At 38.4% G+C, this 22,740-nt stretch overlaps 1 protein-coding gene across 15 annotated transcripts in view; it reads left to right on the top strand.

Annotated features, from left to right (window-relative positions):
- Eya1 (EYA transcriptional coactivator and phosphatase 1) overlaps positions 1-22,740 on the top strand; it is a 295,310-nt gene that overhangs the window by 259,532 nt on the left and 13,038 nt on the right. For all 15 annotated transcript variants that reach the window (XM_048783048.1, XM_048783042.1, XM_048783041.1 and 12 more), the window contains 4 exons: positions 19,387-19,445; positions 19,558-19,718; positions 20,620-20,734; positions 20,833-20,954. In XM_048783048.1, coding sequence (XP_048639005.1) covers positions 19,387-19,445; positions 19,558-19,718; positions 20,620-20,734; positions 20,833-20,954 — 457 coding nt within the window. The remainder of the gene's footprint in view (positions 1-19,386; positions 19,446-19,557; positions 19,719-20,619; positions 20,735-20,832; positions 20,955-22,740) is intronic.

Below are 22,740 nucleotides of genomic sequence, written 5' to 3'. Positions count from 1 at the left end.
GACACTTTGCAAGAGAAAAGCATTCTCATTATCAACTATAGGAAGACAGGAAACCTATTGGACTTCACATACAGTCATCAGAATTGTCAAGTCAGAGTCAGTGTTCAGCCCCTTGCTCATCAAATTGGCAAAGATTTAAAATCAGCACAGTCTACAGTGTGGTAAAATGAACACTATGTGCATTGCTAATACATATTGATAACAAGGTTTCAGAAAAGCAGTTTAATGACATGTATTGACAACCTTAATATGCTGATCCTTTTGCTCAGGAATTTTACCTGTGGTATCTGTTCTAAGGTCATAGAGGGCTGGGGGCATAGCTCAGTGGTGGAGCATGTACTCTGCATACACATGACCCTGATTTCAACCCCCAATACCACCATCAAACACACTTTATATATATTTGTAGGCAATAAATAAATATTATATATACATATATATGTATATATAAAATGCAGAGACAGAGTTGCAGAAAGATAACCATCAATGCTCAGAGTTTTGCATACATTATTCCACTTGGGATCCTGATGTCTCTATGATAGTCACACTCTTTATTAGCTGGTTTATGGAGGAGTTGTGAAGCTTGGGTAGTTAAAACAAAACCTAAGCCCACATAGCTACAAAGTGGCAGATTCTTACTCTAGTCCCATGCTCTCCAGAAATCCAGTCAATCCTTCCCTATATCTCCTTACTGTGTTTTTACCACTAATATGTGGAGAGATTTTAAATATCCAGTAATGGATTAATAGTGAAATAAATTATAGTACACCCTCATTGAAAATTATTTTAAAACTTTACTCTTTGTAGGGAAAATACTCATGATCAATTTCAAGTTTTAAAAATTAGCTATAAAATACAGGTTAACCAGCTTTAGTGTTAAAATTTGTGACATCAAAAAACTAGAGGGAAGTATATTTTTAAAAACTACTGTGATCTAACTTCAAGTTTAAAAATAAGCAGTGTATAAAACACAGTGTATGATCCTGATCTCAGTGTCTATGATATATGAAAGGCAACTATATTCAAAAGTTACCAGTGGTTATTTCTAAATGATGGAATCATAAATGCTATTTCTCTGTGATGTTTTAAAACTCAGGTAGACATGGCATCTTGCAGTCTCTTTATAATTTTGTTGTTCCTCTTTTTTCTTTCAATAGTCAATACCTATTTATCACATAGCTGGGAGACTGATGGCACCCCACAGGGGAAAGAGTGTGAGTGGAGAAGAGGACCTAAGATTGAATTGTTGGCATTCTAACAATTAGAAATGGGACCAAGAAGAGCTTTCAAGAAAAAAATAAATTGTAGAGACTAGTAGTGAGGTAGGCAGAAAAATATGTGGTATCCCTAAATCCTCATGAGTAGGGTTTCAAGAATGAGGGAATGGAGTGTTACTGTGTCACATGAAGCCAGAGTTGCATAAGATGAGGACAAGAAGGGAATGTTGGGCTGGCTAGATATTAGGTGTTCGTGACTCTCATTTGCAGCTCTGCTGTGAAGCAGGAAGACACTGAGAATGGAGTGGACTGGGGAGGGGAGAAGGGGTGGCCAAGAGACAGGAAGTGGGAGAGTTTCCATAGTGAGGCACAGGGATGGGGTGGTGCACCCAGGGGATCCAGGATCAAGTGGGGGGGGGCTAGTTTTTAAATAGAAGATCTTTAATTTGGATTTCAGTGGGAATGATTCAGTAGAAAGGAAAAGAGGATGTGGCAAAGTTGGAGTAGCCACAGGAGTGAAGTACTGGAGTGGAAATAGAGGGGGGAACCAGAGCACAGGTCCTCGTGTTGGTCTCGATAAGAAGCAGGGCAGGGTCTTTAGGTGCAGTTAGAGGCAGGGAGGACAAGTCCACTCTGGCTGCAGAAACCCTTGCCATGCTACATTGTGATTTTGTGTCTGCCTCTCTCTGTCCTCTACTAGCAAATCTCATGAGACCAGGGGCCATGACTTGTCCACTTGAATCCTGAGCTCCTAATACAGGGTTTGGCATATCAGAAGCACACATATGAGTTCTTTATTTTCTTTTCACATTTTTCAAGTTAATAGTCTATAGTGAGCACTACTACAATTTGCAAAAGTTATTTTTTTAAAGAGAATGAAGATTAATCACAATCTTAAGACCCGTGACCTTGTCTAACATGATACACTTAGATATCATCCTTTTTAAAGTGATATTTTCAAAATTCTTAATGTCAAATCACAATCCGTGTGGAAGAGGTGTGATGTAAAGTGATACACAGGGCGGTTCTAGTTTGAAGTAAAAAAAAAAAAAAAAAAAAAAAAAAGGAAAGTATATACATCAAAACAAAGGCAAGATGTTTTTCTACATTAAAAATATTTTTAAAAAATTCTATAATAAAAACTAATTTATTTCAATAATGGGATGAAAGTTTTCTTTCTACTTTCTATTTTATATAGTTAATATTTCTTTTATTATTACTAACACATGTTAAATGTACAAATTCCTGGGCTTTACAGTGATGTTTTCAGACACGAACACAGCACACATTGATTGTAAGTATTTACCCTTCTTTTACACTCGTCCCCACACCAACCTTGGAACCTCAGTATTTCTAAAGTTTATGAGAACATTGGATATAATCCTGACTCTCTTCCAGCCTGACTCAAAGACCTATATTTATGTAGGTGCTTATCTTAACCATCCTTGAGGTGCCAGGGGTTGAACTCGTGAATTCATTCACTTGTGAGGGCTCCTCACCTTCAGGTCTGTGACACTGGGTGATGACACACACCTCATGGGTCTGTGTGAGGGTTACTGAGTTAATGTGTGAGATGCACAGAGGTAGCCTGACACCTGGGAAACAGTAAGGATGCCTCCACTACTGTTACAGCTTATGAGTATTTCTTGCATCAAGAGCCTTGGGCAAAGAACTATATGGCTGAGGAGGGAGAAATGGGAGTGATTTAAGGAGGGCAAGGGAATGAAGGGCATGAGACAATAAGTGGTTTTCTGCCAAAATTTCCATGTAGAATCCCAACAGAAATCATAAACACCAAAAAAAAAAAAGAAGAAGAAGAAGAAGAAGAAGAAGAAGAAGAAGAAATTGCTGGTGGTTAGTTTGCAGATGCCACTGGGAAGTTTCCCTTTACTTGTTGTTTTCCCACCTCCTGTTTTGAAGGATGGCTCAAGGAATTTGCTGGGGGGTGAGGGTGTGCAGCATGGAGCAGAGCCTTGTGGTGTGTGAAGTCACTCAGCCAAACAGAGCATCCTTCCCCTATAGATGCAACCCCAAGGTAGCAGGCCCAGGGAACCAACCAGCTCAGGCTTCTGGCCCCTCTGACTTTGGGAATAGGCAGGAGGGCCACAGACCTTAGGGACAGTCTTCTCGTGTCAGCAAAAAAACATCAACTTTGATTCTCCATCAACACTGTGAATTCAATCTTATCATTATCTCCAGTTTACACATGTGGGAAATTGAAGCAGAGTGACTTTTACTCAAAGCCACCATTAGGTAATGCTAAAGCTGAGGTTGAAACTTGGGTTACTTTTTGCAAATATCTTTGCATGAAACCTTTCCAGTTGTGTGTTCCAGAATCTGGCAATTCCTACTGAGCAGCAGGAAGTGAGTGAATAGCGTGTGAGTATTGTCGCACAATGATGCGGTAGAACACAGCCCCCAAAAATGGACAATGCTTCTTTGAAAGCTTTGTTTCTTGCTGTGTTCTGCAAACCTAAAAATCACAGTTGTTCAAGCAACCCCAGATCTATTTTGGATTTGTTGACAGGTCAGTAAACAGGCAGACACAAATTCCTGTTGTTGAGTAGGCAGAAACCACTATTTTAGCAGCTTCTGCATTGCAGATAAAGAGCTGCTTTGCTGTGTAAACCGACCCATGCTAACTCCATTCTGCACACTTGCTGGGCATGGAAGAGAAGCCATGAAATATATATATTCTCTGCCCTTAAGAAGCCCAGATATTGGGTGGAGACAGAAAAGTGTAAGACAACTATCTCACTATGTGATATCTACAATGGTGGGTGGAGATACATATGGAAGTTAGCAGAGTCCAAACGCAGATTGGCTGGCTCAGCCTGGGAGAGAGGTGGCAAGGCCGAAAGAAGAAATCACCATGCTCCCAGGGAGTAACACTGAGCATGAAAGAGCATGGTGTTTGGGGACAGAATTTGAGTAAGTGTAAAGCAGTGCACACACAGCACCTGGGAGACAGAGCCTCACAAGGTGACAGGAGCCGGATCATGAAAGGTTTTGTATATTCCACTTAGGAAGTTGGACTTTACATTGAGCCAACAATAATCATTAAAAAATTTTTAGCACTAACATGGAACTGAATTCTATTGTGAAGTCAGATGTTGATAATCTAGGTGAGAAATCACCAAGCTTCTTTGGGGGAACAGAGACCAGGGGCAGTTGGGAGAGCTGTTAAAGTGGTCTGACTGGGATCTGAGGATATATTCATTATAAAGGGCAGGGCAACGTGAAGCTTAGTTCCTAGCCTGAGAAATAAGGCAGAGACAGAAAATCCCGGAGAATGGGCTGGCCTCAGAAGGAAGATGTGTATTTGGGTTTGTGATACTGAATTTGTGGTGTGTGTTGAACATATAAGTGGAGTCCATCAAGCAGTTGGATATGTAGATCTGAAGCTCAGGAGAGAGAACTGAGCAGGAAGCTCTATTTTATCACTCATAAAATCAATTATGATTTCCCAGGAAGCATGTACTGCACAAAAAAGAAAAGTTATCTTGGAGCAGGGGATCCCTTTCTTAAATTTCTGCTGGAAACACAGAATCTGAATAAATTTAGAAAAATTCCTGATTCAGAAATTTAAATGATTTAGGTAAGTCCAAGTTAGCCATTCCAAGTAGTAATTATTCTGTCAGACTGGTAGTTAATTTGTGCAGGATGAGAAGAGAGAATGCTTCAGAGGTGCAGAGACCCAGATTCAGTCCTTGCTTCCTCCTAAGATGTGATCTTCCCATTGTCAACTCTGAGCCTCAGACAGGGTGACAGGGATTCTGTGAAATTAGGAAACAACAGAATCAGAAGCCCCAGCTTAGTACCTGCCACAGAACCCTGCACACACACAGCAGTCAATGGAGTGCATTCCGTTCTTGTTAAATGAAAATGTCACTTTTTCAGCAGTGAGCTGAATGGCCGTCAGTTTATTTATAAATCCCATGAAATTGACCTGTCAGTGTCACCTATGACGGGCTTTTAGTTTAGATCTTTGATTTTGACAGGTGCTTGCTAATCATCAGTTGGGAGTCCCTACTTTGTAAAGCCAGAGTTTACTTCATAGGAAGTTTGCTTAGTAGAAAAAGCAATTCAAGGTGCTTTTTTTTTTTTTTTTTTTAAGATTGAATAGTGCAAAAGAAGGTCTGTAACTCCAACTTCCCCCAAATGTGTTTAAGTTGCCGTCCCAGGAGGCGTCTCCCATTTCAGTGCAGTTACAATAGCCCCTCTATCTGGGCTGCACTCAGCATTCTAACAGCATTTCCAAGGAAAGGCTTCCTGAACCCAGGATTCTGCTCACTGCTAATTCTGTGCTGCTGCTTTGTAAGGCAGGTGGAGGGGTTGGAGCATGGGGAAGGGATGTTGCTGTTGAGCAGTATTATTTTGTAAACTCTTGGCCTTTTGGGGTATAACTGAGTAAAAAGTATCTCCTAATGTTGGAATTTTGTCAGAAAGTTAAAGGGAAATCAGGTCTAAGAGGTCACCCCCTTTCAGCTGGTGGGAACTAGTTGTCATAGGCTCCTTAATACAGTCCCACTGGTCTTGGAGATAAGATGTTTCAATCAACCAAAAATAATAAGCGCTTGGAAAATGAACAGTGCAAAGACATGCTTAGCTCATATGCTGTAACGTGTAGTAGTTTGGTGAAATAAGAATATTTTTTCTTTTTAATGGAGCAACTAAAACATTTACTTTAAAATATAAGAAAAATAATTTAAATTGTAGGGGACCAAGATGAATATTTCTATTTCACATCCACATGCCTAGTCCATGATCTTAAGCAGAAGTCGTCTTCATAATTGGCCATGCGAGGCCTTATGGAAACCTGGAAACCGACAAGTGGGACTATTCCCAAATCCAAAGGAAAATGTAAAACATTAAGTTGAAGTAAGAAACAAATGAATTCTGTAAAGCTATCCTTAGAGATAATGGTAAATAAGATGAAGATGATCTATTCTCAGGGAGCTTACAATCTGGTCAGGTCAGGGATGGGGGGATGCAAATAAGTGAAACAGCAGAGTCAACTCAGAGGCCTGCAAGCAAACTGAAAACGATGAGGGTATCAGAAGAACCCTAACAGGAACCAGCATAGCTGCATGGGGTGGACTTTAGAGAGGAGAGCATTCTGAGCAAGAGATATATAATCAACAAGGCTGAGAGGGCTGAGTGATTAAAAAATCTCAGTTAAGAATACACCAAAGATAGACTAAGGAGATAAATGAATGTCATAAATCTGCCCAAGCATATTCATTATAGTAGTCATTTACTTAAGCATTTATAGAGCAACAGCCATGCACAAGTACTACTTTTATTTGAAATATGATTTCAAGAAGTAAAACAGTTTCTGCCCTACTAAAGTTAACAGTCCAAGAAAATATTGAAAACTGTGCATCAGCCATTGCTTACCTAAAAGAAAATGTGAAACATGCACAAAATGGAATAGTATACAACAATTTGGAAGAATAATATAGGTCATTCATTAATTGATATTAAAAGGTGTTTTACAAATTGTTGAGGGGAAGGGGAAAGTAATTAAAACACATGTATCTGGTTTTATCTGCTTTTTTGCCTATTTCTCCTATAACAATGTGAGCTCTGTAATAAACTCCAGAGCCTGAATAAATGAGTGAACAGGAGGATGGGAAGGACAAGGATTTTACCTGTGGTTATTTCTAAGGACTGGAATTGGAGTTGATTTTTTTTAACATATTTTTCACTACTGTATGAATTTTCTACCTGAATGTATATCATTTTATAATCTGGCAAAATAGTAAATGTATTTTTACAAAATTACTCATTTTTAACACTTTGATAGAATCCAGTAGCTTTATCAATGAACTTCGGATGGGGTCCTTATTCTTTCCTAATCCAATCCTGTCAACCAGATAATCTGGAAGGCTTCATTCAGTGACATCTGTGTGCTTGGCCCAGTGTTGGGAAATAAGCTGGGAGAAAAAGATACATACGAGATGTTCTCTTCCTTTGAAGAGCTTTTGGTCCTGGAGGGCAAAGAAATGATCTATATATGTCTCCATGGACTTATCCATCAAATGCAGAGTTTTAGGGGGAATTGGAAAGAATATGTGACATGTGACATGTGGCACAGGTGCCTGACCCCTTGAGGGCTATCAATATTGGAAGCTACTATTATTCAAGCAGTGGGTTGTGGAGATGTCAGCAGTAGAGACAAGAAAGAAATCAGTGTGAGCTTCACCAAGGAGCATTCCCTGGGAAATAGAAAGGAAGGAGAAGGCATTCTAGCAAGCAGCAGATACACCCAGTGTCTGGGGAAGGCAGGGAATAAGAGGCCAAGCCAGTTGACACTAGCATGGTGGAGCAAGTGGTTCCTGGTGGGATAGAATGGCATTTGCAAGGTTAAGACTCTTTGGAGAGGCCCTCAAGTGTTCAGTTGCGTTGGAATGTATTGTATCTAATTCAGTTTTTACTAATGCATCTATTGAGAGAGAAACAGAAGTGAGATGCACTAACTGCCTCTACCCCAAGCAGATTAGACTTCATACTGGAGATGGTATAAATGTGTCTGAAAGTTGCTACCCTAGGTGGGTTGAAAGGAGAATGGGGTTTGCAAGCATTCTAGTACCTTCCCTGGGAGAAAATCATAGTCACCTGTACCCTGTCTCTTCAGCCCTTCCCAAATGGATAAAGCCTTCAGAGCAAGATCTGCATTTCATTTATTTTTGTGTGATTAGTGCCTGGAATCTAAATAGGTATTCATCATTAGTTGAATGCTTGACAAAATGAATTTTAAAAATACAGGATATGTGTCCTATATTTTTCTAGTATTGACACAATATTTAACATGTATAATATTCATACCATATTAATGATATATAATATTCTCCTGAATAGCATATAAACAAAACATGAAATTTCACTTTCAAGAAGAGGAGGTGGTTCTATAGAGACTGAAAAATATAAGTATGGATAACATTTCTCCCTAGTTCTCCTTTCAGGCAACCAAACTCCATTTCCTGTTTTAATGGCTAATGATTCAAGGCACACCAGGGCTCCTCATGCACAAGGAAATTGATCTGATAGGACTGTTCCCACCAAAATTTTTTCTTACCTGAAGTCTGTGTTATATAAAAGAAGATTCAGAAGGGATGATGTGAGCAGTAGAATTCAGCCCCATTGACACTTGGAAGAGAGAGGAATATTATGAGTACAGCAGTGGCCCTCAGAGGTCCTCCCTTCCCCCTGCAGGGGTTGTCAGTGAGGGGAGGTGATGATGGAACCTTCCGGTAGCTCATAGGGAACCTTTTTTCCTTTTCTTTCTTTCAAGTGCCTATGTCCGGTTCTGCATATTTTTCTTTCTGGAGTCAGTAATAATTACATGGCAGGGAAAATTGGCTTGGAAAATCTTTATGAACTTATCGACTAAGGATGTCATGGAGGCTGATTTATTCTGAGCTACACATTATTTTATACACTGAGTATTTCTTACAATTATAAAATTATCTGTGTTAAGTTAACTACAGTTGATAAATTAATCTCTTTTCAACATTCAAACCTTGAACTCCACCCTCACCACTGCAAAAAAGAAAGACAAAAAATCTTGAAAACCCAAGCACTTAACAAGGTTAATTATGTGAAAATACTTCTTTTGAAATTCTGTCAGCCTAGTGTTTGCAGTTAAATAATGATAAATTTGGAACAATGATACACTGGAATTTCTATTTGTTGCAAATATCTAGAAAGACTAAAAAGAAAACTTTCAGATATGACCTAGTTTGTATTATAGCTTAAGTTCATTATTTTATATATGCACAAAACAAATATTTCTATCTAAATTAGAGCTTCTAGGTAAATATTTTGTAGGCAAACTGTTATGCGATTCGTTGTCCTCTAATGGCAATGAGGGCTAAGTGACTGCAGAAGAGGATAGATCAAGAGGTCTCCTGATTTGGATATTTTTTTCATGCTCTGGCAGCAAGTTTGTAATAAAAAGAATGATTTTTTTATGAGACTGTAATTATTCACAGCAAGCCTAGAGTTGATGTCACTATGAAAAATTCTTCCTTAGAAGATACTCTCAGCAGGAATAATAGATCTAAAAGAAAGGAAACAGGAGTTACAAAGAACACTGACTGTTGCCAGTGACAAATTACATTTGCAAAAGTGATGAGCAGGGCCATTGAAAATTGAGAATAAGTTCAGCAGTAAATCAAAGGCTTCTTAAGTGTAGTTCTGAGTCAATGTTCAAAAGAACAATATTTATGTTAGATGTGTGCTGAGTTATTTTAATGTTCTGAAAAATAATTATTTTGCACATTGATCTTTATAGTCTTTTGTGGTCATACTTTATTACCCAATGCAATTTCAATGTTGTATAACATTTTAATGATAAAGATGTATAATATAATTTGATAGCACACATGATTGCGTTGTCCTATGTTGTATCTGAAGGTTTGCAACGTTTTCACTAGTTCCTATACAAGTTTGTAAATTGCTAATCCTTTTATATTAACTGAACTATAAATAAAGCCACGTAGCTGGCATAAGCTTTTATGCGCAGTATCAGTGGTAGGCACATAGAATGCACTGAAATATCTTGTACTGTATACAAAACACAACTTCATAAATGATTGGGCTGTAGATCAGTGATAGGACAGGAGCTTAGCATGCACCACCCCAGCTCCCTCCCTCAAAAAAAAGCTAATTAATGAAACAAGTAGTACAAGTTGTATTCATTGTTTTTAAAAAGTAAAGAAAATTATAAGTATTGGTATAGCCAAATCAAATGTAACACATACCATAATTATTAATTAATCTATTACCATTAGAGATGGAGTGATTAACAATTTTAAATAAGCTCACTTTGTTTTAAAGGTTTATTTTCAGTTCTTTCTGGCTTTCATTAAGTGAGACTTTTTTCACCCTAAGGTTGAGAATGTGAATAAAGACAAATATATTTAATGTAATCTTGTGGTAAAGAAGGTATTTATGTGAGAGAGAAGGAACTCCAAGCAGAGTGAAACTGACATTTATTAGTACTATACCCGCAAAGAAGGAACTATCTTCATGTGATTCCTTTAGGATAAGCCCCATGCTAAAGGAGAATTTAATAACATCCCATTTTTTAACTAGCACATTTTAAAGGGAATTAGTATTATAAGAAAAATATAATTTTCATCTTTTATTTAGTTATTAATATGTCTTAAGAGTTCTAGAAACTTCCACTTAATTGTCTTAAATATTCATCAGTTATTTTATAAATATACCAACTAGCACATAGCTTAAACACGTCAGCTTATCCTTGGTCTTAACATACCATCTGCAGGCACTTTAAATAAAGACTTCAAATATTTTAAGAATATTAATATAAACAGATTCAGATCAAAATATCCAACATCTTTGTTAAAAATACTGTAATTCAAATCTTGGGTTTCTAATGTAAGCACCTATGTCCCTTAATCAATGTAAACATAATTTTAGCAAAATCTTTCTCTCTCTCTCAGATAAACCCTAAGGAAGATTGTAACATTAAATATATTAAAGCACTCTTTTTATGAGTAAGAAACAATAAAAAAAACAGTGTGTGTCTCTACAAGTTGCATCTTATTTTCAAAGTTCAAAACATAAATGTTGAAATTCCTTCTTTCAGTTTCTGAGATTTGAAGTTCTGTTTTCTTTTCCCATTGGCTTGTATGGTTGTGTCATCTTACTCCTATCAAAACAGATACGGATATTTAAATATTGAGCTAAAATATGCATCGGTGCCAGTGGTGTGCTGAGTGGTTTAGAGTGGAAATTTTAAAATACTTTTGTCCAGGTCTGTTTTAATTCCTTAGCTTATACTTCCCCAAATTGTGAATGAGGCAAATCTCAAAACTCCCTTTGTTCTTTGTCGCCTGTGTGTTAGCCACAGGTAATGTGCACCCTTTCCTCCTGCAGAGAAGCATTGTGGTGGGAAAGCAAGGGAAATGTGAAGGTCACCAAGTGCACCCCAGACAGATGACAGGTCCTGCCAGCATGCAGAGGCTGTGGACTGTACACCTCCCTGAGCCCTTGGGTTGCACTGTGGGCTTGCCCGGTACCCACAATACTAGACAGAGGACACCAGGCAGCCCTTGTGCTCCATCATATACACTCAAAAGTGTGGTAAGGGCTTGGGTACACCTTCAGAAAGCACATTGGGATGGTGTTATTCCAAGCCAGTTAGTATAAATACACAGTGAGTTAATTGGGTGGGCACTCACTCGCTCTCTCTCTTAACAAAGAGAAACATGTAAAAAGCTTCTTAACTCTTGGACAGAATTTCCTAGCCACAGTGGCTGGACTTGACATACCTAATCCAATTGTCAGTGAACTAGAAGCAGGGATCTTCAGGTCTTTCCCTTCCAGGGGCTTGTTCCTTGGCTACCGCTGACCCCCGAACTTCTGAATCATAGATGCTTTCAGAAAAGCAGGCTATCAGATTACCCATTTTACTTTTTTTTCCAAAGATGTCATCAAAATATCCAGGGAGTCAGAAGTGATTTGCAAAACCGACTTTGGAAAGTCACTCCCTTAAAATCTCTGTCACTCTAACACTGGTCATCTATTCCATTTAGACTTTCTATGAAAACAAGGACCGTGCCGATAGATCCCCAGGTGGATGTTTTTTAAAACATTTTAAGTACTACTGATCACTTGTCAAAATCAAGCTTTCAGACAATCGGTGTGAGTTTGTCTGCGTAGTACAACTATCCCTGCTCCATGTGTAGATCTTCCTGTTTAGAAATAAGAGGAATATCTTAGCAACTTGTCGAAGTCAAAGGTCTCAAGCAAGTATCTGTAATGTTCAGTAAGGAGTTCAGATGTAATTAACTAGTGACAGGAGGGGATGAAGAAACCAGTGATTCTTTCCGGCTTTGGCAACTCCAGCTGGTCTTAACAGGCACACTGATGTTAAGACACAATGAAAAGAGCTACTTCTCTAGTAACTTTTCTTTTCTCCACTTTGTAAAGGAAGGTATTGAAACAATTAGTTGGCAGTATGGTGCTAGTTTTCTTATGATAAATCTGGAACATGGAAAAAAATATAGCCTTGGTCAGCAGAATTTGGACCCGGTAACTCAACTTCTCCAAAAATACATTTGTCATTTTTTTCATATTGTTCCCTTTCATAATGTGCAAACTGCCCTGAAGTCTTCTTAGAGTCTCTGTTTATTCAAAGGCTTCGGGTTTACTCTGAGTTTGTGTTTCTAGTTTCACGTTCAGAGCGTCCATGTGCTGGCTGTTACGTACTTGACTTGGCACAGATAATAAGACTCGTTGTAACTGCCTTAATTCTCTTTATTAATTTTCCTAAACTAGCTTGAATCGTATGGTGTATTTTTACATAATTATGGTACAAGTGAAAGGCTTGGGGGGAAAGTACAACCACTACAGTATCAAAGCAGAATAAATATTTGCAGAAAAATTCTGCCATAACTTAATATTTTGCATATGAGCCCCTGTACAAAATCAGAGTTATTCCCGGGGCTTGATCCAAAAGAACAAGTCTGTGGCCCACCCCTAGAAGACCAGAGATGATGATGGATCAGAAAAAGGTCAGCTTGAGTTGCCATGCCAAGAATAATGACAGACAGAACCAAGAAGGTAGAATAACAGTACAACCAGAGTTCTAAAAGCAATTGTGCGCTTGCCGCATGGCTGTGAGATCGGACCCCATGTGGCTCTCTGCCTACTCCCTCCACCAGTGCTGGTATTCAGCTGGCTTGCATGTTGGCAGTTTCCCCAACCATCCAAGTGAGCGTTTTATAATCTAGCTGTGTGAGTGCTTGGATGCCTGTGAGCTGAGGGCCAGTAGTAACTGAAGCTTACTAATTTTATTTATTTTACTCCTCTGTGAAGCACAGGCCGTGTCACATAAAAGGAAGCCAGGCTTGGGTACACTTTGATCGCTTGGTTTGTGGTATTTATCTGAAAGTGATTGCAGGAGCCTGTCATGTTAGAACAGAGGTTTGCAGGCTAATACCTGTGGGCCCAATGGTGCACCTCAGATCATTACCATCTGCCCTCGTTTAACGCCCCCTCCCATGACTGTGGTCTAATCTGTGTTCCTGGGCCTCAAACCTCCTACTTAGGATGCACTGTGTCAGGGTGACATGTGAAAACCCAGGCTCTCACCACCTACAATTGCACTGTGTATGTACCATTTACTCCTGGCAAAGACCCCATAACCACAATGGCGCGCCTTCTGGACAATGTCCCTCTGAAGTGCCAATCATTTAAAAGCCTGTTAATGACATGAAGGGTTGAAGCTTGCACTGGAGGATCCAAGCTCCAGGCTGGGAAAGGAGTTATGGTCACAAAGCTAAGACACAGTAGGTGTGAAGCCAAGGGGAGGATACATTTCAAAGCTGGAGTTCCTAAACTCCAAATAACTGGTAATCCACAAAGGACCTCGGTCGTGACATATTGAATAGGCAGGTATCTGTCATGTGAAATTGAGGGGAGGAGATGTGAATTTGGGGTCAAAGACACAGTGTCTCATTAATTATCTTACATTATTTAGCTCTTCCAAATCTTCATTTCTCATTTCTATAAATTAGGTTATAACATTAAACACTATTGTACTTTCACCATAAATTCTGCTCAACAAGAAACAGAAGTCTATGTGAGTGAGAGAAATCATGTGCCTACGTGTACAGGATCTCCACAAGAAATAGATGCTGAATGTCCCTTATTCGAATTTCTTGGGACCCAGAGTATTTCAGATTTTTTGAAATTTTGGGATATTTGCATATTACATAATGAGATATCTTGGGAATAGGAACGAATACTCTAAAACATAAAATGCATTTATATTTCATCTGTACTTTATACACATAGCCTAAAGGTAATTTTATATACCATATTTTTAACACACCTGCATTTTGACTGTGACTTGTCACATAAGATCAAGAGTGGGATTTTTCATGTCAGAGTTCAAGAAGTTTTAAATTTTGGAGCATTTCATATTTCCTATTCTGGAATTAGGGATGCTCAACCTGTATAACAAATGGTTCTTACTGATATGTTTGGCCAGTGCTTTGGGGGAAGGAAATGTCTGCTCTGTGAAGGATACAGAGTGTCAGTATAGAACACTTGGTGATCAAGCATCAAAAGGTTGCTTTAGGACCTGGAAATGGGGGTGGACCAAGCCCAGGATGGGAACAGTGGACCAATGCTTTAGTGAGATCAAAGTTCCATCATTAAGTATAAAGTTTTCCTAGTGAAGGATAAATCACAACTTTGTCATGCACTGGCCCCATTCGTCCTTAGAATGTATTTGCACTATATGGATATATATGTGAGAATTGGTACAGTTAACATGTGAAGTTATATGAGTGGATGAGCCCTTATGCAAAACATGTTTCTGATTTTGAAATCCCTTTGGAAAGGAACTGACAAAAATAAAACAAAACCACAACTTTTTACCCCACACTTTGAACCCTTTCTAGCTCCTGTACACATTATGAGGTAAGTGATTTGAAGGTAAAAAGAAACAGGGTCTTCAAGATTCTTCCTCTTGCCTTTCTGAAGCTTGCTAACTCTACAGTGCTCCTCTGTGTCGCTAAACATAGGTCATTTCCTTGAGAGAATGAGGGCTTGTGCAATAAATACCACTGTCTCCTGCCCACCCCATGGTCAATTGAGGCTAAAGGTCTAACATAGACAGTCTGAGACCAAAAAGTTGTTTTGTTCCTGCCACCACAGCTCAGGATCTGGGAGTCATCACTAGCAAGCCACTATCTGTCTGTTTGAGTGCTTCCATCACCAAAGTGGTAAACACTGGTGTGTGCCATCCTTTCCTGACCTAGCAAAATACAATTTCACTCCTTTAGAACTCTGCAACCCTCAGCAGAGGGGGTTCATTTTGGTCCCAGAGAAGATTCTGCCAAATCTATCATAATTAATTTATCACAGTAAAGTCAATTAATTTTTTTCTTCCCTGCTAAATTGTAAGTGCCTTGAGGACAGAACTGCTGATTTGTGCACTGCTTACCCAGCTCTTTGTAGTGACTGCCAGCCTAGTGACTCCTCCCTGGATCTCCCCTCCTGCCTCAGAGCCTTTGAACTAGTGAGTCCCTTTCTCTTTCCTTTTCCCAGATACCCATTTAGCATTGCATATCCCCCTTGCCTGGTGTATTTTTTCCTTAGCATTTATACCACTATCAAACCTACTGTATTTTTTGCATGTTTTCTTGTTTGGGTGTCTCCCCTACTAGAATGTTAGTTCCAAGGTGGTAAAGATTCTTGTCCATTGTGTTAAATGCTGAGTCCTCAGATCCCTAGAAAGCTGGAGCTTCTTCGTAGATAACCCCACATAAATAACCACCTTTCTAAGCTAAGGCACCCATTTGCCTGCTCAGATGGTTGTGGGTACAGAATCCATCAGGAGTCTTAAATCACTGCCTCAGCCCCCAGGAAGGTCTCAGGCCAGATACCCAATAGAAAGTAGGTATCTTTTGGCATCTCAAGCCTTACCAACTGCAGATTAATGCATAAAATGTGCTGGCCTGGCTCCTAGAAATGTGACTGCTGTCCCTAGACTTAGATTCAGTAATGATTTCACCTCCAGACAGCCCTATCATATAGTTTTTGGAAATTTATTTCAAAAGTACAATGGAATGTACTCTTTTAAATATTTTTTAATTCTAATTAATTATATATGATAGTAGAATGCATTTTGACACATCATACACAAATGGAGTATAACTTCTCATTCATCTGGTTGTATGTGATATAGAGTTACACAGGTCACATAATCATATATGCACATAGGGTAAATAATGTTGATTCATTCTACCGTTCTTCCTACCCCCTCCCTTCACTCCCCTCTGCCTAGTCCAAAATACCTCTATTCTCCCCACCCCATTTATTGTGAATTAACATTAGCATATTAGAGAAAACATTTGGCCTTTGGTTCTTTGGGATTGGCTTATCTCACTTAGCATAGTATTCTCCAGTTTCATCCATTTATGGCAAAGGCCATAATTTCATTCTTCTATAAGGCTGAATAATATGGAATGTACTTTTATGAAATAGTGCTTACTTTCCCATGGAATCCTGTATGTTCTGTCCTCAGTGTAGTACACACTCAGGGTTTCTAGGAATATATTTGGCACCTGGAAGTAGACTCAGCTTCCATTTTGGTCTTCTGGGTCTGTGGAATGTTCTAGTAACTTTAAACTTTGTTGCTTTTCAAGAGCTGAGGGCTCTTTCTGCTTAAAGCCAGTGATTCTTAAATAGGGTCTTGCTCTCCTCCTTCAGTTATCTAATTGTCCGGATTTTTTTAAAAAAAAAAATTTTGGAGACTGAAAGATGACCAAACCCAGAAGGCATACATGAAAACCCAAAATTTGGTTCCCAAGAAGAAAAAACAAAAACTTGGTGGCTTCAAAAAAAAAAAAAAAAAAAGTAGAAGAAAAGTTCATCTTCCTGCTGGACACTGAGTTTCAGAATACATGCATGGAAGCAAGGTACCTGTATTTAAATTTGAGGGCGAACACACTCATGACAAATTAACACATTTTGCAGTACTGTTGTGAAATGTTGCAACGGCCTCCGTAATAATCTCCATTCTCCCAGGAATTAAATTTTAACAGGTAATCATCAAGAGAGCAATATTATTGTTTCTCATTAAAGTTTTTGAAATTTTTAAAAAGCATTAACATTTATGCCATTTTTGCAAGCTTAAGGAATCCCCAGTATGTATTTTATACATTTGAAGTTTGTGCAGTAGTTTTTCTATTACTCGTTAAGTAAACTGAGTAACAATTTCCAAACCATATTTTACATAGACATTTAATGTTTTTTTTTTCATTCTTAATGGTGCTAATTAGGCTCTTTCAAAAATGCTTTTGGTTTTCAAAACTCTTTTCATTAAAATGATTCTACAAAAAATTCTCCTGATAAGGAAAGATTTCCTTTTTGCTATCAAACCAAAGTTGCTTTAATTAAGTCATTGTGGGGTGAGTTTGCTCTCAACTGGTAAAAGCCTCAAGCTGTTGACAGTTAATTACAGCTAACCAAGATAGGGAACAGTTCTTCCAATGAGGGTCTGGGCCAGGAACAATAAGTCTTAAATAAAGCTAGCAGGAGAAAACAAATACAGGGTATAGAAGAATAATGGGGACAGCGGAGCCGCCAACAGAGGTAGAAGATAAAGGAGTCCTCTGTTAGTGGAAATTTACAACTAAATTAGTTTTTAAAAAGCATCACCACACCCTGCTCTTCCAAACCACTCTTCTAACTCCCAAGTTAACCAGGGAATTCTGGGTCAGCTTCTTTTCCTTGAATTAAATTATTTTTAACATATCTTTTTTTTTTTTTTTCCCTTTCAGTTTTTCGACTTCCTCCCCTCAGTTCAAAAATTTCTCTTTCAGGACAGTATGGCCTTTTACCCCATCTCCCTCCCCCAACTACACATTGTAGAAGAGTAATTTACTAACTATCATAAAAATTGCATTTCTGGGTAAAGATCAGCGATTTCTTCTCCCAACTTAGTGCAACTCTTTAAAACTGGAATGAGCATGCTGTTGCAAACACAAACAATGACCATTGTCTCCTCAAATAAGATTAAATTGTTAACTCTGAGAAGTTCCCCACTGTGTTTTCCAAGAATGACCTGTTTTACAAATGTTAAATTCACAGTCAGCATGTGAGGGCTCCTAGACCGCCTTTTCCTTTTTTCTTATCTGAAGTTATAGACCTCAGGAGAGTGGGCGGGTTACAAGGTCAAAGTCTTTTCCTCCTTGGAACTTGCTGCTTGCTGGGAGAGGGCTGCCTGGAAAATAGATGCTTTGGAGAAGAGGTTGGGGGGTCAAGATTTTAATTCTGTTAAGGAACAGCTGGTTTGAGTTTCTTTCCATTTCTATCTCCTGCTCCCTTCCTCACAAATCCATGGAGAGAGAATTGTGCAGAAGGAACCGGCAACATAAAAATATACCTTCCATTACTGGAGCGGTTCACATATGTCATCTCTGTTACAGAGTCAGTTGCCGAGTGCTAAAGAGGGGTGTTGCTTTTTATAAAATTAACTTTATCTGAAAACATGAGCAGAGCCTGAATCAGAAGAATCTATTCTAATACAGGGTATTTGCCTAGAAATTTCTTTGAGTATTATTAAACTTAGTTTAATGAAGGCCTCAGGGATATTTAGAGTCTAAATGCAAAAGGAGTAACATCTATGTTACTGGTTTCTGGCCTAGACACTTTGTCTGTGTCCAGATTAGTATGCCTTCATTCATTCCTCAAGTGTTTATGTGGCACCCATTCTTAACCACAGCCAGGCGAGGGGCTGGAGAGGGCATAGGGAGACACGCTGAGGCTCCTGTACAAACAGGTGCATAAACATTCTCTTGGTCCAGCAAAGTTTTAGCCCAAAGTTAACAACCTGCTGTTCTGAACAGTTTATACACTGCTTGGGATTTAAAATCAGATCTGTTCAAACTAACATGGTATAACAAACTCATAAATTCAATATTTAAAATGAACATGTAATACCAAACTGTAAAAAATAACAGTTAAAAAAAATTGAAAGAAATGTAAAACAACACATGGTTTGATTATTTTTATTTAGGTGCTGAAGTCTCCTGTCCTCTTTTTTTTTTTTTAAATCCTGTGTGTGTATGCACGCGCATACACACATGGAATAAAACTCACATCTCTCAAATAAATGGCAAACTAGTAACAGATTTTTTGTCTGGGCTCCTCAGCACACTGGCCTCAGGCTGTGTTGGTGTGTGGCTCAACAGCAATCAGAGGTCATAATTTCATTGGCAGTTAGCATCAGGTTTAATTTTTCTAGCATGTTACATTTACCAAAATGTCTGGTTTCAGTTACGCTCAGACACTGAATCAGTTTTGAGCAGCGTGATGTCTTAAGGTACCTGAGGTTTATGGAACACACATGCTAATTGTTTTCAATCACTTTCTTTTCTAAACACAAAAATGTGTTTTCTGAAGCTGAATAACAGAAGTCCTCGATGACATTGCTTGTTTCCCACAGAAGAGCACCGCAAGTAGGTAAAAATGTCAATTTACGAGACTGCCACCTACTGATTTACATAGTAGAAAAATGCTCCATTTAAGGTGTTTTTTTAAAATGACTATGTGTGGCTTTTTTAAAAAAAAAATACCTTTCAAAAAACTGATGCATATCATTTTGATTGCATTTCAGGAATGTGACCAAGTCCATATAGATGATGTTTCTTCAGACGATAATGGACAGGATCTAAGGTGAGCACCATGAAATGTGAATGAATCTTCTCCCTTTTATGGCTTAATTGTTCATCTAATTAAGATGAATTTTCTGTTCAGTTAACTTTGGACTTCTCTTGCATCTAAATAGCACATATAACTTTGGAACAGATGGCTTTCCTGCTGCAGCCACCAGTGCTAATTTATGCCTGGCAACTGGTGTCCGGGGCGGTGTGGACTGGATGAGAAAGTTGGCCTTCCGCTACAGAAGAGTAAAAGAGATCTACAACACCTACAAAAACAATGTGGGAGGCAAGTGACCATCACCAGGGCCTCAGTGCAGTTCAAATGCCAACAGTACCACTTACTGTTGGGTCACACTGTTTGGGACGTAATTAGCTTTTTAAGGACAGTTGCATCTCACCAGCACTTATTCTGCTGTGATTTAGTGTCAGAAATATCAGAATAGAGACTGCTACCCTGTTTACCTAGTGATGTGACCTGGGGGAAGTCCCTTGACCTCTCCAATTCAGTTGTCCTTCCAATAATATGGGCTTAGCAACCCCTAACCAAATCACAAGATGGGCTGTTAACATTCCTTCTACAGGGTGGATGCTTGCCTTAGCTTGGATCTGTTCCTGTGGTTCACAGTGGCTAGGATGGCTTTAGCATTCACAGGGAATATATGGACTTAAAAAAAAAAGATGGAAAGTGTAAGGATAGATTTCCAACATGGCTATATTCAGATGTTCAAGTGATATCATCAAGAGAATCCATGCTTTCCCTCTAGAGAGGAATCATCTGATTGTTCCTCCCAAGAGGTGGGAAAATGACCACCAGTAGATCCTGGTCTGTATCCTACCAGTTTAGCACTTTCTGGGTGAGGAAGAGCTGTCTTTTCATAGATTCAGCAAAAGTTCTGCCAAGACTGATTTTCACTGGCAAAGCCAACATCACGACACACCTATACTGGCAGCCAGAAGGTTAGCTGAAGTGAGGAAAATAGATGACCCAAAAAGAAGGCACGCTAGGAATGCAAAGCCAGCAAGTGGTCCTTATAAACTAAAACATTTGTCACCTGAATGATAATATGTGAAAATGACTTTGTATATTATAAAGCTTGGAGGCGATGTTGGTAATGATATTAAATATTTATACAGCCGGAGAAATGCATTGGTGAGGAAGTAGCTCATATACTCTTTTAAATCCCCAGGTCTGCTTGGTCCAGCTAAGAGGGAAGCCTGGTTGCAGTTGAGGGCTGAGATTGAAGCTCTGACAGATTCCTGGTTGACTCTGGCCCTGAAAGCACTCTCCCTCATTCACTCCCGGTGAGGCACCCTTGGGGTCTCTGCTGGGACAAGAGTACCTCTGGCTTGTTCATTTGGGGGATTCATTTTTCAACAGTCTTTTCTTTCTGTTCCCTTAGGACTAACTGTGTGAATATTTTAGTAACAACTACTCAGCTCATCCCTGCGTTGGCAAAAGTCCTGCTATATGGATTAGGAATTGTATTTCCAATAGAAAATATTTACAGTGCAACTAAAATAGGTGAGCTGTTTTTTTTTATTATTATTTTTATCAACTCTTTCTGGGTAGTAAAAGTGAAAGACAGTAAATGAAACTTATTTTTTCAGAATTCAGAATACTTGAGAAATAATTTTCAAAATCAGTATTAGACATCAAGAGAAATAATAAAATATAATCCATTTGGTGGAAGTCATAAAATTTTATTTCACTGGTTAATATTAAGATGAGTACTTGAGATATAAGTAATTTCTCATCGATTCCAGATTATCCTTTTATTTTTATTATTTTAGACACCATCAACAAAAATATTTGTAAGCTAAAATGAGCAGTTATGTAAAACTATAAAAATAAAACTATTTTTAGAGTTTTTTCTATTACTGGAAATGGGATTTGTTTTTAATTTTTTATATGAACAATTGAATTTCCATTTTTTTATGGAGATACAAAAAAATCAAGCTATTTGCAAGAAGGAAACAGTTGGGGAAAAGACTAATATGAAATTTAATTGAACTATAAACCAATATAGAATAAAAGTAGGGATACAAAGACATGGCTCTTATTCTCAGGGAAAGCAGACATCTCAATCACCATATTCCAATATGATAAAGTAATATATGAATGAGCACTTATCTCACGTATCTACTGGGTGTCTAGAACTATACTAAGTATTTTATATAATTAACTCAATCTTTACAATGAAGAAATTAAAGTAAATTGCTCAAGTATATAGTTGGCCAATTACAGGTCTGATTCCAAAATGTAAACTCCTTTCCATACCCTGGAGGTTGCTGCTAAATGCCTGAATGTGCACATGGCCAAGGAAGCATTTGCTTCTGTTCGGGAGTCGGCAGAGGGCAAATACTAGCAAAAGCTAAGGGGCAGGATGACATTTGAGCTGGGTATAGAAGAACAAAGACTGTGTACCCAGCAGATGTGCTAAGAGATCAAAAGAGAAATTAAAATGTGTTTCCTGCTAAGGGATTTGTGAATGATCCTGATTGATTAGTGTACAATGAAACTTGAAGTTGAAACTGGAGAGGTACACATGGGTCTAGTCTTATGGCTTTGTATATTACCCTAAGGAGATAAATGTTATTTTGGTTAATTCCCTGGAAAGGAGGATAAAGCATCCTTGCAGGTAGGAAGAAGCCTATTTCTGGCTATTTATAAAGGGACAAAGGTGGAATTCCTGTGAGTCTAATGGGTCTCCTACTTTTATACTTCCTGTACTTCTCTAAAGTACATACTTAATGATCGCTAAATAACTACTTATATATTTATAGTAAGACTTCTCTATTAGTCTTTAATATTCTTGAGGTCTCTGTCTCTTTTGCTCATCATAGTGTCTGCAGTGCCCAGCTTATATTAGGTACTCAAAACATGTTTCTGAATAAAATAAATATGTTTATTTCAAGGAAGGCTGGCATGGAGGTTTCTTTTAGGCACCTGGGTCAGTGGTGGCATGATTAATGGATGGGGAAATTATGCTTAATTAAATCAGTGTTGAGTTTGAAAAGCCTATGGAGTATTCATGTAGACTTCTCAAATTGGAAATATACATATTTAGAATTTGAGAATGATGCTTCCCGAGAAAAGACCAAAAAGCTGAAAAATATAAAAGGAAAGGGATATACTAAATAACTGTTTTAGTAGCCCATTATAACCAGAAATTGTATATGCTCTCATGTTCCATAAAAAGAACAATCGGTTTATATTAAGTCATGTGTTAATCCTATTTTCATCTATATTGATCAAGTAGAATTATTGTGTTTTGTAAACAGAGAGTGTGGTAAGGTTTATTAGCACA

Source organism: Marmota marmota, unplaced genomic scaffold (assembly GCF_001458135.2).
Source record: "Marmota marmota marmota unplaced genomic scaffold, marMar, whole genome shotgun sequence".
NCBI lineage: Eukaryota > Metazoa > Chordata > Mammalia > Rodentia > Sciuridae > Marmota > Marmota marmota.
The sequence above is the reverse complement of the archived record's forward strand: the minus strand, read 5'-3'. Positions and strand labels throughout refer to the sequence as shown.